At 33.2% G+C, this 14960-nt stretch overlaps 2 protein-coding genes across 2 annotated transcripts; both read right to left on the bottom strand.

The window, feature by feature from the left end:
- Positions 1-1416: 1416 nt before the first annotated feature.
- Positions 1417-3179, bottom strand: LOC125813372 (zinc finger protein CONSTANS-LIKE 16-like). Its single transcript, XM_049492871.1, is given in 3 exon segments — positions 1417-1683; positions 2123-2481; positions 2484-3179. Coding segments are annotated over 3 exon segments (1281 nt in total). The 5' UTR covers positions 3157-3179; the 3' UTR covers positions 1417-1434.
- Positions 3180-12696: 9517 nt separating this feature from the next.
- LOC125813398 (uncharacterized) lies at positions 12697-14751 on the bottom strand. The gene is made up of 3 exons (XM_049492902.1): positions 14486-14751; positions 14208-14271; positions 12697-13321 (listed from the first exon to the last, which is right to left on the bottom strand). Exons 1-3 carry the CDS (start codon positions 14632-14634, stop codon positions 13004-13006), a joined length of 531 nt encoding a protein of 176 aa, XP_049348859.1. The 5' UTR covers positions 14635-14751; the 3' UTR covers positions 12697-13003.
- Positions 14752-14960: the final 209 nt, after the last annotated feature.

The raw sequence follows: 14960 nt of genomic DNA, 5'->3' as shown, positions 1-14960 counted from the left end.
CCAAGATGTGAATTTAATAGTAAGGCCACTCTCAATCATTTGATTCTTCTCCAATTTTAGCATTTGAATTACGTCCAAATAAAGAATTAAGAATAACAATTGATAGATGTTCCCATGAGTGTACTACAATTTTATCATGTACTACTATAATTATTAGATTAGATCTATATATAAAATCATTCCTTGTAAAAAAAAAGTGAACATTAAGCCTAATTTAATTCAAATAATATCTCATTCCACAAATGATGTTGGATTACTCACACCCTTGCATGATTTGATATGTCAAATATAGTGTTAATAACATAATATGAAAGTCTAATATCAGACAAAATAAAAAATAAAGATAGAATTTGACTTTGATATCTTATGGAAACTTGATAGATGTCGATGAAAGAGAATAGAAGGAATATTTTATTCAACTCCATCAAATGTAATTGTTGTGTGTAGAAAAGAAAATATCTAGCTAACCAATTGCATATTTTTGTAATTGAAAATAAACCTCAAAAAGACATATGTACCCTACAAATATCTATTTTACAATATGTGATACAAACCAATTCTTTGTTCCACTCAACTTGACTTACAAATTTTCTTGAAGACAAAATGTGAATATATTTATTTTTCCATCAACGTAATTTACATTGGCTTCTAATACCTATATATTTATAGAAATTCTTCTAACATGTACCGATCTATTCTAATACATGTAGCATAATTTCATTCTATATTATGTCCTATTCCATAGCTAGTTCATGAATGAAAACATACATGAACTAGGTAAATGAATGTATCAAAAATGACTTTTTCTTTTTCCAACACAAGGTTCATTTTTCAAGACCCTCCTTGAATCTTAGGAATCACTTTTTTTTTTGTTTCTCACCCGGTGTTCGAAGTCCACATTGGAGCTTCGACTAAATTCGGATCGCATACTGCAGAGCCAATTCATGGGTGGCGGATTTTCTCAATACCCAGGGCTCGAACCCGAAACCTTTGGTTAAGGGTTGTTTTCTCATGATTACAGTCATAATCATCTTCCTTCGAGTTTCACAAAAAGAAGCCTTGTGAGATATTGCGTTCAATATGTCTCCTCCCTAATATCCAACAATTTGAGATTCTAGATGGCAAAAGCCCTAGGTCAAAATGACAATAAAATTCATAAAAATGCCATTATATTGAAATCTCTATATACATACATGATACATCTAGGAAAGCAATTTCAAGTTTACTTGTACTATAAAAAAAAAATAGCACATAAAACCTGATTCTTGCAAACATTGGTGAATATAGTATTTAGAGTCAGTAAATCCAGAACGAGTGTGTTCTATGTAGAAAAATTTTGCATACACATACTATACATCGTTCTAGCTGAAAGGCAATGAGTTCAATTGAACTCACAAAAAACGACTCTGAACTTGCCTTTGCTTAAAACTTCACTTATTTATTAAGCGAAGGAAAAGGGGTTGGTGCAAAATTGGTCCTCTTGACGAATCTTCCTTTCATTCGAGGCCTTTTTTCAGCGTTCAATTTCCTAACCTCGTACCTTATTTTCTTGGAAAACAACCTTGTTCGTCGCTTTTCTTTGTACCTTAATACTCTTGCTTCTCTTCCTTCATCCACTCCTCCTCCTCCATGTCTGTTCATTATTCCTATGTCTCCATATGAGTGAATTTTTCCACAATTACCCTGCAAAATTTAGGTCAATTCATTAACCATTGGCTCATCTATTATCTAACATTTTTATATCATCCTAGTTTATTTCTATATTTACTGGTTGCTATACTAAAATGTTGTTATAGAAAATAAAACATAACACATGAAAAGTCAGCTCTAATTTTTTTTCGAATTTTATAATGAAATATTGTTATAGAAGATTGTGCCAAAAACTATTCTTTTTACATGCTTGCCCAAATACTCCTAACAATGAAACCCTTTTCTAATATCTAGATATTCATACTTCCAATTTCAAATACCTTATACAAAAAGGTAAATTCTCTAATTTTACATGTTACTGATTGAACTAATTAAATGTAATTACTAAATACTCTAAACATGTATAAAATACTTTTGGAATATCATTATAAAAATTCTAAAATTTTGATAATATTTGCTAAAGTAAACTTACCATGCACACTGGCCAACAGTCATTGAAATCTACTTCGGGCCGCTCGCCCATAGTCCACGGAGACCTTTTGTCAGCCCAAGATTTTAAAACACTTTCATAATCAAGATTTAACATAATCTTATTATTATTATTTTTCCCACTATCATAATTTATCTCCCCAAATTCAACCTTTTTATCTTCATCTAAGTTACTAATAACTTGTGAATCATAATCAAACTTGAGCTCAAACGTGTCACCAACCATATCAAAATCCGAATAATCAACTTGATTAATATCATGATTATTAGTACTAACCATATTAACAAATCCCATTTCTCCTTCATCTTCAACCTTCACTAATTTCTCATCATGTTTTTCCAAAAACCTAAACCTTCCATATAATTAAATGACTCTTCATCATCAAGTCCTTTCCCTAATAAACATTCCACATCCGCGGCAAAGTCTTCTAGCTCCATCTCTGATGGAGCTAGCAGACCTTGAAACGTATTCATGTCTTGATTAAAATCAACTTTATTAGAAGAATATTTGTTACCATAATTAGAGTCATCCTCCACAAAGGGGTCAAAAATAGGTACGCGATATAAAAGTTGCTCTTCTTCATTCTCATCGTGTGAATTCTCATCACTTAATATCTCTGGGACAACGAGTTGAATAGGGTTTTTCATTTCCTCCTCATCCTCCTCCTCATCCTCCGTGGATTTAACTCTTTTTGCATGTTTATTACCATGCCTAGGTGTTCGTGCTTTTCTAGTAAATCCACGGTGCCATGATGGAACTGACTCTAACCCTGACCCTGAGACTGTACTTTCCAAATTGGGAAATTCATCTAATGATTTGAAAGATGATGTTTTAAGACGAACCCTTTCATGTCTACGAGCCAAAGGATTGGCCGAATGGACGGATGAATCACAAGATTGACACAAGAAAGCATCATCGGCTGCACAATACCATCTTGCCCTTTTCCTTATGCAATTGTCACAAGCCCTAGCCGTTTTCGCGCCCACCGCGTTTGCTAATTTTTTCTCAGAACTCATAATTGATGCATATATTTTTCAAATTTTTTTTTTTTTTTTTTTTTGTATTTGGATGTTTGAAAATATAGGAAATGAACAATAGTTGGAAGAGGAAAGTTTAGTGAAATATGTTTGAGTTTGTTCTTTATTATGTATAGAAAGGCAATTGAAGAGAAATCTAAAAGGGATAGGGAAAAGTGCAATTATTTGAATGAAATTTAGGAGGAGAATGACCCACAAAATTAATGCATTGTCTACATATAAGAGTTTAAATTTATTCTAGTATAAAAAATATTTGCACAATTTTATGAGATAATTACAATTAAATATGATTGTATATAAGTTAAATCGACAACGTTATATGCATTAATATCAGCTATTAAATTTTATATTATCAGTGTTATTTAATCAATTGCTTCTCATGTTAATTAATTTTTACATATCATACTCAATAATTCTATAATTATATAAATATTTTAAGTAAATCAATAATATAGTAGAAATTTACAACATCAAAGTTTATAATTAGTTAATAAACTCTGTGATTTATTTTTTTCAATTTCTCATGGAATTTGGGACCAGGGCATATAGTGGCCTTATCTATTTTCCAATTGGTTAGTTTTTAAAAGTCCATCCTGGTTTCTTTTTTCTGATTGGCTACAATTCTTATCAAATGGATTTCAAGTGAGACCCACTGATAAAATTAGTCTTAAATTGATCATATCTTTATTAAAAAAATAAAATAGTGTCAATGTCTATGCTCACTAAATTTGAAGTGGACATTTTTTTTGTAAGATTGCTTCCTTTCAATTTATATGCCTGTCTAAAAGTTCATAAAACTCTTTTGTTGCGGTCCTGGCCAATTTTTCCACTTGTTTGATTCCAAATGGGAAAAGAGAAAATCAAGATTATATGCCTTATATTTTGATGTGACTTTTGGCAACATTTTTGTAATTAATATATACTTAGATACATGTTTTTTGCTATCAGATTCATTGAAATTGGGAGAAAGGCGAGCGAGAACAGAAAGGAGGTGAGTGAGGTTTGTCTATGTATTCCAGATACATGTATCTGTATGTATCTGGTGTGCGTGTATCTAGGAAACCAGATACGTACATAGGAGAATGGTGAGCGAGATGGAAGGGAGGCGATCGATTGAGATTTGTTTATGTATTTCAGATACATGAGAATCCATTTGGAGACAATGTATCTATTGCAAATTACACTTAATTTTGACCTTATTTATCTCGAGATACTTGTATCTAGACGCATATAGCAAACTAGCATGTATCTAAGTAATTAACTCTTAAACTAGTGAGATTTCTATAAGTTATCCAATTAAATTACAAAGGAGTCTTTGGCGAAATGAGGGGATGCCTTCCTCTATTGATCCTTTATTAAAGATTTTGAGTTCAAACTTTGGAAATTGAGATATTCCATATAGGGAGAGTCGCGCTCCCTTTAATGAGACGGATCCATAGTATGAAGTTCAGAAATTTCTATAATGATTTCAAATATTAATAATAATTAGGTTCATATTTACATTAATAGATATTTAGTAAAGTTCTTACTATATATACATGATATAATTAAAAGTTATTGAATTCTCGTAAATCGTAAGTCGTACTCTAGATCCGGCACCCCATAATATGAGTATAGTGTGGAAGCGTCGCCCCCATACTCCGGGGCGGAGCCAACCCTCTGTTTGGGGGTTCATCCGAACCCCCTTTAGCGAAAAATATTACTATTTATATATGGTTAAAATTATTTTTTATGTATATATAGTAGATGTTGAACCCCATCGATTAGTTCATGTGTTTAGTTCTTCAAATTTTGAACCCGTTATTAAAAATTCTAGCTTCGCCGCTGCCCATACTGGTAAATCTAACTACTTGCAAAAGAAAATCCTCCTCAAGATATTTGAAGATTTATCTAAAAATACGTATATAAGTCAAGGTCATGGACTTGAAAATGACTCATTTGTATGTGTCTCCCCTCTCTTTTTCGTATATGTACATTTCCCTTCTTATTTTCACAAGTTGCTTATCAAATTAAGAGAAACTCCAAAAAAAAAAAAATGGACAACTTTTTCCTTTGTTTTTTATCTGGTGTCCGGTATTTGTATTGAAATTCAAAACTAAATTTGAGTTTGCAATAGAAAATTTCACATTCAGAGCTAAAGCACTCCCAGACAAAGATAACTTTGTACATAATAGGAATCGAACCTTAAATCTCTGATTGAGTATGAAGGAGTAATAACCACTTCACCATAACTTTTTCTTGGATCTTTGATCAAGTGTATGCTTGTGTAAAAAGGATAATAGCACTTTTGCTAGCTACTTCAATTATTGATTTCTTATGTTGGTCCTTGTGATATATAGTTCAGCATATTTAACCTTTAATTAGTTAGAAGGTATGTTTTTGGTCCTTATAGATAGAAAATATGTTATATTTAGCTTGTTATTAAAATTATATTAGCGCCAAAGAGTAAAACAACAAACTTAACCTACAGATAGATAATTAAGTGGAGGAATAGTTAATAATCATAGTAAAATTGTGAATATTCATAAGCGAGAAGATTAAAAATGCACATATTAATTAACTAAAGGTTAAACATGCTTAATTAAACATCACAATGACTAAAATCAAATTCATCAATAATTAAAGAACCAAAAATGCTAATAACCCTGTAATAATTAATTTAAAGAGACAAAAATGCTAATAGCCTTGTAAAAATTAATTTAAAGAATCAAAACTGCTAATAACCCTGTAATAATTAATTATCTTTTTATTATAACAATACGTGTAGTCTCACCATGATCCATGACGTATTTTGGTTTTTAGGGGCCATTAAATATGAATTGGGCGGTTTCTCAATTTTCATGTGTGTTAGCCGATAAATATTTTGGTGATATGATTGTATGTCCATTTTTTTGAAAAAATTAACCAGATCCTCCGTCAGTGGCGGAGCCAGAAATTTTGCTAAAGGTGTTCAAACTTTAAAAGAATCGATAATTTTTTTTTGGGAGTAGGTACACAAAATATATTTTTTTACTGATGAGTGTGTGCACGCAAATTTAAAAATTAAATTACATATCACTTAATAACTAAATCATACGGTAACTTAAAATTATAAAACTATCGATGGTATAAATCAAAACTAATGGACAAAAGTCAACAAAAACAATTTTAGCTACTAGTTGAATATACTCCCTCTAGTTCATGTTAAGTGAATTGTTAAGACTTTTTTCGTGATTCAAAATAACTGAATGTTTCAAAGTTCGAGAGAATTATCGAAACTTTTTACATATTAACCTTTTCTTTTAATAAGATTCTTAATTATTTATATTTTCTAAAAAAATAGTTTAGAAATAACCAAAAGTATAATAGTGGATAATAATCTTTAATTTTATCTTTAAAAATAATATCTTGAGAATGTGTTATACCTAATAATTCACTTAATAGAAATTGAAAATATAGAAAACAATAAAATCTTAATTATTAGGTCAATTAATTTAAGGCTAGAAAATAAAAAAGATACAAGGCAGCTATTTCTATGTTTTTTTTGTTTGTTTTAAAAGAGATTACTTAATATATATACAAAATATATATATAGAAAACAATAAAATCTTAATTATTAGGTTAATCAATTTAAGGCTAGAAAATAAAGAAGATACGGGGCAACTATTTCTGTGTTTTTTTTTTTTTGGTTTAAAAAGAGATTGTGTTAAAAAAAACGTAGTAAGTAAGGATCAAACCACAGACCTCTTACACATAAATGAACACGCTTACCGCCAGACCACCAGCCTTTGTTGTGTCTTAGAGTGTTCAATTAATTATATATCCAAATATTAGATAATATTTTACCTATATACACGGTATAATTTTTCGACGAAGGATGTTTTGTTGACCACCCTTTCATTGTTGTAGCTCCTCCCCTGCCCTCCGTGATGAGTTGGAGAAAAGTATGTATAGCCTCACCATGATCCACAAAATATTTTGTCATTTAGGACATTTTAATAAGAATTGGGCGATTCTCAGTTTTCGTGTGTGTTAACCTATGAATATATTGATGATATGGCTACCGGCCCATTTTTTGAAAAAAACTTTGCGGGACCCTCTGTGATGAGTTGGGGAAGCAGTATGTATAGCCTCACCACGAGCCATGACATATGTTAACATTTAGGGGCCTTTTAACAAGAAGTTAGCGATTTTCTCACTTTTCGTGTGTGTTAGCCTATGAATATTTGGATGATATCAGTTCTTGTCGATATTTTTGTAAAACCTTTACAAAAGCCTTCATAGGGAGTTGGAGGAGCAGTACGTGAAGCCTCACCATTTTTATGGAATTTTTGGGTATTTATGACTAATTTTACTTTCTAATGAGTTAGGGAAGCATTACGTATAGTCACACTATTTTAAGGCATATTTTTATAATTACGAGCCAACTTTTAGGATTTATGCGACTTTCTTGGTTTTTCGGGTATATTAGCCCATTGATTTGGTGTCTCAGAGCACCCAATTGTTTTTTCCTGAGAAAAAACTTTATGAGGACCTCTATAATTTGTTGAGGAAGCATTACGCATAGTCACACCATTTTAAGGCATATTTTCACATTTACTAGCCAACTTTTAAGAATTACGCGACTTTCTTAATTTTTCGTGTGTATTAACCCATGCTTCTAGCATCTTGGAGCACCCAAAAAAATTTCTGAAAAAACTATATGAGGACCTCCATAATAAGTGGGGAAAGCATTATGTATAGCCGCACCATTTTTTAAGGTATATTTCGCATTTACGAGCCAACTTCTAGGAATTACGCAATTTTCTTCGATTTTCGTGTGTATTAAATCATAGATATGGCGCCTTGGATCACCCAAAATTTTTCTGAGAAAACTTTACGAGGTCATCCGTAATGAGTTGGAGAAGCATTACATATAGTCGCACAATTTTTAAGGCATATTTCCACAATTACGAGCCAAATTTTAGAAATTACACTATTTTTATGGTTTTTCGTGTGTTTTAGCTCATGATTCTGGCGCGTTGGAGCACCCAAAGAAAATTTCCAAAAAAACTTTATGAGGACCTCTGTAATGAGGTGGGGAAGCATTATGTATAGTCGCACCATTTTTTAAGGCAAGTTTCACATTTACGAAACAACTGTTAGGAATTATGCGACTTTCTTGATTTTTCGTATGTATTAGCCTATGAATCTGAGGCCTTGGAGACACCCAATTTCTTTTATGAAATATCTTTATGAGGACCTCAGTAATGTGTTAGGGAAGTGTTACATACAATCCCACCATTTTTTAGGCATATTTTCGCATTTATGAGCCAATTTTAAGGAATTAAGTGACTTTTTTAGTTTTCGTGTGTATTAGTTCATGGATCTAATGCTTCAAAGCACCCACATTTTTTTCTGAAATTTTTTTATGAGGACCTCTATAATGAGTTGGGGAAGCGTTATGTACAGTACCACCATAATTTTCAGGCAAATTTTCGCATTGTTTTGCCAATTTTTAGAAAGTACGCGATGTTCTTGGTTTATCGTGTGTTTTAACCCATTGATTTGGCGCCTCAGAGCACCCTAAAACTTATTCTGAAATTTTTTTATAATGACCTCTATAACGAGTTGAAAAAGCAGTGCATACAAGTTCACTATTTTTTCAGACATATTTGTGCATTTAGGAGCCAATTTTTAGGAATTACGTGATTTTCTTGGTTTTCGTGTGTATTAGCCCATGAATCTGATGCCTCGAAGCATCTAAAAAAAATTCAGAATTTTTTTTTTATCAAGACCTCCACAATAAGTTGGGGAAGCGCTACGTACATTCCCACCATTTTTTCAGACATATTCTCGCATTTACGAGCCAACTTTGAGGAATTACATGACTTTCTTGATTTTTTTTCATGTGTATTAGCCTATGGATTTGGCGCTTTGGAGAATCCTTATATTTTTACTATAAAACGTCATGTCGACCTCCATAATGGGTTGGGGAAACGTTACGTACAGACCCATCAAATTTTTCAAGCATATTTTCACATTTACGAGTTAACTATTAGGAATTACACCTTTCTTGATTTTTTGTGTGTATTAACCCTTGGATCTGGCGTCTCAGAGCATCCAAAAAAATTTCAAAAAAACTTTATGAGAAACTATGTTTTGAGTTTGTGAAGCATTACATACACTCCCACCATTTTTTCAGGCATATTTTCACATTTTCGAGCCATTTTCTTAGGAATTACGTGACTTATTTTTTCGTGATTATTAGCTAATGGATGTGGCGCTTGGAGCACCAAATTTTTTTCTGAAAAAGTTTTATGAGGGCCTCCGTAATGAGTTGGGAAACAATATGTATAGTTGCACCATTGTTTTAAGGTATATTTTAACATTTACGAGCCAACTTTTAGGAATTACGCGATTTTCTTGGTTCCTCATGTGTTTTAGCCCATAGATTTGGCATCTGTGAGCAGCCAACAAAATTTTCTAAAAAACTTAATGAAGACTTTCGTAGTGAGTTGGGAAATTATTATGTATAGTCGCACAATTTTTTAAGGCATATTTTCGCATCTTAGAGCCAATTTTTAGGAATTACGCAATTTTCTTGGTTTTTCATGTATTAGACCATGGATCTAGCGTCTTAGAGCACCCGAAAAAAAATTGTGGGCATCGTACTAAATGGCATACGTTGGTTCGAAGGAAAAATGCTAGTATTTCCAAGTTCAAATGAGGCCCTGAAACAGAAAATAAGGATTTGTTTAATTTTTCGTGTGTTAAAGTCCGTGAATTTTGAATAATATGTGCACCCAATGATTTATTGGAAGAATTTTGTTGTGGCCGTCACTGACAACTTATTTAATAAAGTGTGTTGGTCCAGAGAGAAACATGTTGGTATTTTTGAAGATCAAACGAGGCTCGAAATGGGACATAGAGATTTTTTCATTTTTCGATTGTTATAGTCCATGAATTTTATGCGATATGTGCGCCCACGATTTTTTGAGCGAACTTTTGTGGATGTCACGACGACCTTTTTAATGGCGTGCATTGTTTCGAAGGGCAAACGTCGGTATTTTCAAGTTCAAACGAGCTTTAAATCAGGAAACATATATTGTTACATTTTCCTTGTGTTATTGTCCATATATTTTGGCTGATATGTGAGCCTGACGATTTTTTGTCGGTGTCCTTGACGACCTATTAAATGGCATGTGTTGATTCGCAGGGGCAAACGTTGATACTTTTAATTCAAATAAGGCACGGACCGAGAAGTAATTTTTTTTTCATTTTCGTGTCTTATAATCTTTTGGATTATTAGTAGTATAAATGGCGTACATTGGTTCGGAGGGGTAACCATATGTACTTTCAAGTTCAAACGAGGCTTGGAACGAAAAATGTTGATTTTCCCATTTTTCGTTTGTTATAATCCATGAATTTTGGGTAATATGTGCGCTCAATGCTTTTTTTTGTCAAATTTTTTTTATGAGCGTCCATGACCTATTAAATGACGTGCGTTGGCTCGGAGGGGCAAACGTCGTTATTTTCAAGTTCAAACAAGGTTTGAAACGAGATATAATGATTTTTTCATTTTTCGTAGTCCATGAATTTTATGTGATATGCGCACCCAGTGTTTTTTTTACCAAAATTTTTTATGAGTGTCCTGGATGACCAATTAAATGTCATGCATTGATTTGGAAGGGAAAACGTCGATATTTTCTAGGTCAAATGAGACCCTGAAAGAAAAATAGAGATTTATATATTTTTGTGTGTTATAATCCATAAATTTTGGGTGATATTTTCGCCCAATTATTTTTTGGCCGAAACTTTTTGTCGGCGTCCGTCACGACCTATTAAACGTCATGTGTTTGTTCGGAGGGGTAAAAATTGATATTTCAATTTCAAACGAAACCCGAAACAAAAAATAGAGATTATTTTTCATTTTTCATGTGTTATAGTTCATGGATTTTGGATGATATGTGCGCCTAACGGATTTTGGCCAAAAAATTTCATGGGCGTCCGTGACGACCTATTAAATGGCGTGTGTTGGCTCAAAGGGGCAAACGTTTGTATTTTCAAATTCAAAAGAGGTCTGAAACGGGAAATAGTGATTTTTCTGTTTTATATGTGTTATAGTCCATGAATTTTGGGTGATTTGTGTGCCCGACTAGTTTTTGTGGTTATGTGGGACGACCTATTAAAAGGTGTGTGTTGGTTCGAAGGGACAAACATCGGTATTTTCAAGTTCAAACGAGGCCTGAAACAGGATAAATTGATTTTTTCATTTTTCGTGTGTTATATACCATGAATTTTGAAGACCTGTTAATTGGCGTGCACTTGTTTTGAAGGGAAAACGTAGATATATTCAATTTCATACGAGACCCGAATAAGAAAGATTGTTTTTCATTGTTATAGTCCATAGATCTTGGGTAATATGTATGCTCAACGGTTTTTTTAGGGAAATCTTTTATGAGCGTCCATGACGTTCCTATTAAATGGTGTGCGTTGATTCGAGAGGAACATTGATATTTTCAAGTTCAAACGAGGCACGAACCGAGAAATAGGAATTTTTTTTGTGTTATAGTCCATGAATTTTGGGTGATATGTGCGCCCGAATGTTTTTTGGCCGAAATTTTTTGTGTGAGTCCGTGACGACTTATTTAATGATGTGCGTTGGTTCGGAGGGGCAAACATTGGTATTTTCAAGTTCAAACGAGACCCGAATCGAGAAATAGAGATTTTTCATATTTTGTGTGTTATAGTCCATAAATTTTGTGTGATATGTGCACCGTGCGATTTTTTGGCCAATTTTTTTTGTGGGAGTCCATGATGACCTATTAAATGGTGTGCGTTGGTTCGAAGGGACAAACGTTGGTATTTTCAAGTACAAATGAGGCACGAAACGGGAAATAGGGGATTTTTCTATATTTCATCTGTTAATCCATGTATTTTGAGTGATTTGTGTCCGATGATTTTTTTGTCGGAATTTTTGTGGGCGTCCATGACGACATATTACATGACGTGTGTTGGTTCGAAGGGGTAAATATCAGTATTTACAAATTGAAACAAGGCCCAAAACGGAAAATAGGGACTTTTCCATTTTTCGTGTTTCATAGTCCATGAAATTTGGGTGATTTGTGTGCCCTACATTTATTTTTACCAAAAAATTTTGTGGCCATCGGTGACGACTTTTTGAATGGTACACGTTGGTTCAGAGGAGCAAACATTGGTATTTTCATATTCAATCGAGGCCCAAAATGGAAAAAAGAGAATTTTCATTCTTCGCATGTTATATCCATATTTTACAGACATCCATGACGACCTATTTAATGACGCGGGTTTGTTCAGAGGAACAAACATAGTTTTTTCTTTTTTCAAATTTAAACAAGACGCAAATAAAAAATAGTCCAACGTTAATGCCAGGACAGTGATATGGTAAAAAGAGCGGTCATCCAGCTGGGTTGGACTTGTAAAATGCCAAAACAAAGCAAAGAGCTATACGCGTTTGGCATGACAAACCAGCAAAGCATCTTCACACCACACAAGCATTAAATTGCAACACAACAATCAAAGCCGTAAACGGAATTTTTATATACATATCATACACATTTTACAATAACTCCACTCAACAACTAATTTTTCGTTTCTCATTTTTTACAAAATCTCTTTGAACAAGAAACCATTAAATTACTCCTAATTAGACTCTAATAACTTTGTTAATAACGACTCTCATTTACTTACAGAGACAAAAAGACACTATATTACATTTTTTACTTACATAGAGATCCTTTTGAACTTATTTACACTAGGCAAAAGGATCTTTTTACTTAGTTTCTCAGTCGACGAAAATCTTCCTCTCTCTATGTACTGTTTTCTCTTAAGCCAAAGTAGGGATGCTGCAATTACGACGATCCCTGTCAAGGCAATCGAAACCTTCAACTCTCACTGCTGGATTATGGCCAAAATTCGCCCTGCTCACACATCCGCCTTTTCTGGCGGATGATGTTGAGGGGGACGAAGCCAATCCAGAGGGAATTGGTATTGCCCGTGGGGATAGTGGGGTGACCTTCTCATCCCAGAATCGGGCATCTTGAATCAATGGGTTAGATACTCTGCTCGGCGGTGACCCACAAAAAAATGGGGGCGACGAGGCTACTTGAGCTGCTGCTGATTGATCCACACTACTACCATCACCCTGTATATATTTTCAAAACCATAAATTAGCAAATGAATCTAGAGAACCTTTTAGGGGACTATGCATACATTGGCAAAAAATATTTTCTTTTTAGTTATTGGGAGAACCCAAGTACTCTTTTTCGGATTCAGGATACAAACTCTCAAAGATCTTTCTCCTTTGGGAAGATACAGGAGCGAATCAACCTATTGATATTAGAAGACCCGCGGAGGATTCTTCCAATGAATCATTTCTGGGTCCAATGGAATTCATAGGTATAGGAAGAAGTCCTATCAATAAGAGTATCCTTTTTCGACCATATTCCAATTGTTAATGCGATATATAACGACCGCTACTACAAAGAGTATTACACCCTTAATCATGAAATACTGATTGCTTGTTGAACCCTATGAATAGCGAGAAAGTAGGATACTTCATTCCTAATTTTATGCAACACACATCTATGGCTTGCTCCCTCTCTTCCTTTTTACTTGTCCATAGTACATCAATTTAAAAAATCTTTATTTTAAACTCCGTATTCAATTAAATACCGTCACATAAATTGGAACACAAGAACAATACTTTAAACATATATAAGTAGACAAGATGGACCCCAAAAAGAAAATTAATCAATCATGATATGTTAATTGCTTGTAAGCCACTCGATGAAAGCAAAACATGAAATTCACATTCTACGGCTAGCACCGACAAGAACATGGTGCCCACACACTTGGGCATAAGCCTTTTTCAATAGGTCCACAAATGCACTCTTTTTAATTTTATTTAATTAATTTTTGCTTATATAACAAATAAAATGAATTCCATATACCCATCCCTTACTAACCAAAAAAAAATAAAGTCAATTTTTTTAAAAAAAGAAGTTACTTAACAAAAGTGATAAACTAACCTTTGTGAGGATGATATCCAATAAATCAGCTCCAGCTCTTGAATCACAAAGGTCTTGCTGATGGCTGAAAAAGGAGATAAAAACTTGATCAGTATGGTGACGGCACAAGTGTGGCTTAGTGGTTAATAAAATATAATAAAAATACGATTTTTCATTTTTCCTAAAACATAGTGAACAAAATTATCTGATATAGTGAAATTTGACGGCTATGCTGTGGGATTAATCATGCGTAAGCTGACCTGAACATCACGATTAAACAATAAAAAGGAGAAATTTACCTGACATGCCATCTGAGAGGTCTCGTAGGGCTAATACGTCGAGGTTTTGGGCAAACAACGGCGTCTTTCTTATCGGAAATGGATGAATAAGAACGCCTCATCTCTTCACAAGCAGCAAAGTTGCTTTGTTGAATAGAACAGTGATTCATTTTTCAAGTTTCTACAAATAAAAGATCTTTTAATAGTATAACCAACGCCTGCACCAAAGGTAAATAAATATAATTTTTTATTAAAAATTAGAATTATTTAGTAAAAGAAAAAAATAATCCTAGATAGACTTGACAGATCTAAAGATATGCAACAGTGACGTGAGAATAAAAAAAATTATTTCCTTGAATTATTATGTGGAATTTTATAGATCTGGTCAAAGCTTAAAAAAAATAAAAATTAAAGCGGAGATTAGCCGGCGCATAATTTGATCTTTCCGTTGCCGGAAAATTAAAAGATCGTAGATCTAAAAAAAATTAAACATAAT

This window comes from Solanum verrucosum, unplaced genomic scaffold, assembly GCF_900185275.1.
Source record: "Solanum verrucosum unplaced genomic scaffold, falcon-dt-bn FXZP01000203.1, whole genome shotgun sequence".
Classification (NCBI taxonomy): domain Eukaryota; kingdom Viridiplantae; phylum Streptophyta; class Magnoliopsida; order Solanales; family Solanaceae; genus Solanum; species Solanum verrucosum.
This window is presented reverse-complemented; position numbering and strand designations above follow the sequence as displayed.

Excerpts from the sequence above, each read along its gene's own strand:
- LOC125813398 (XM_049492902.1), bottom strand. The coding sequence starts at position 14,634 with ATGAATCACTGTTCTATTCAACAAAGCAACTTTGCTGCTTGTGAAGAG. Across the intron at positions 14,272-14,485 it reads CCTCTCAGATGGCATGTCAG|CCATCAGCAAGACCTTTGTG; the intron begins GTAAATTTCTCC and ends CTCCTTTTTCAG. Across the intron at positions 13,322-14,207 it reads TGGATATCATCCTCACAAAG|GGTGATGGTAGTAGTGTGGA; the intron begins GTTAGTTTATCA and ends AAATATATACAG.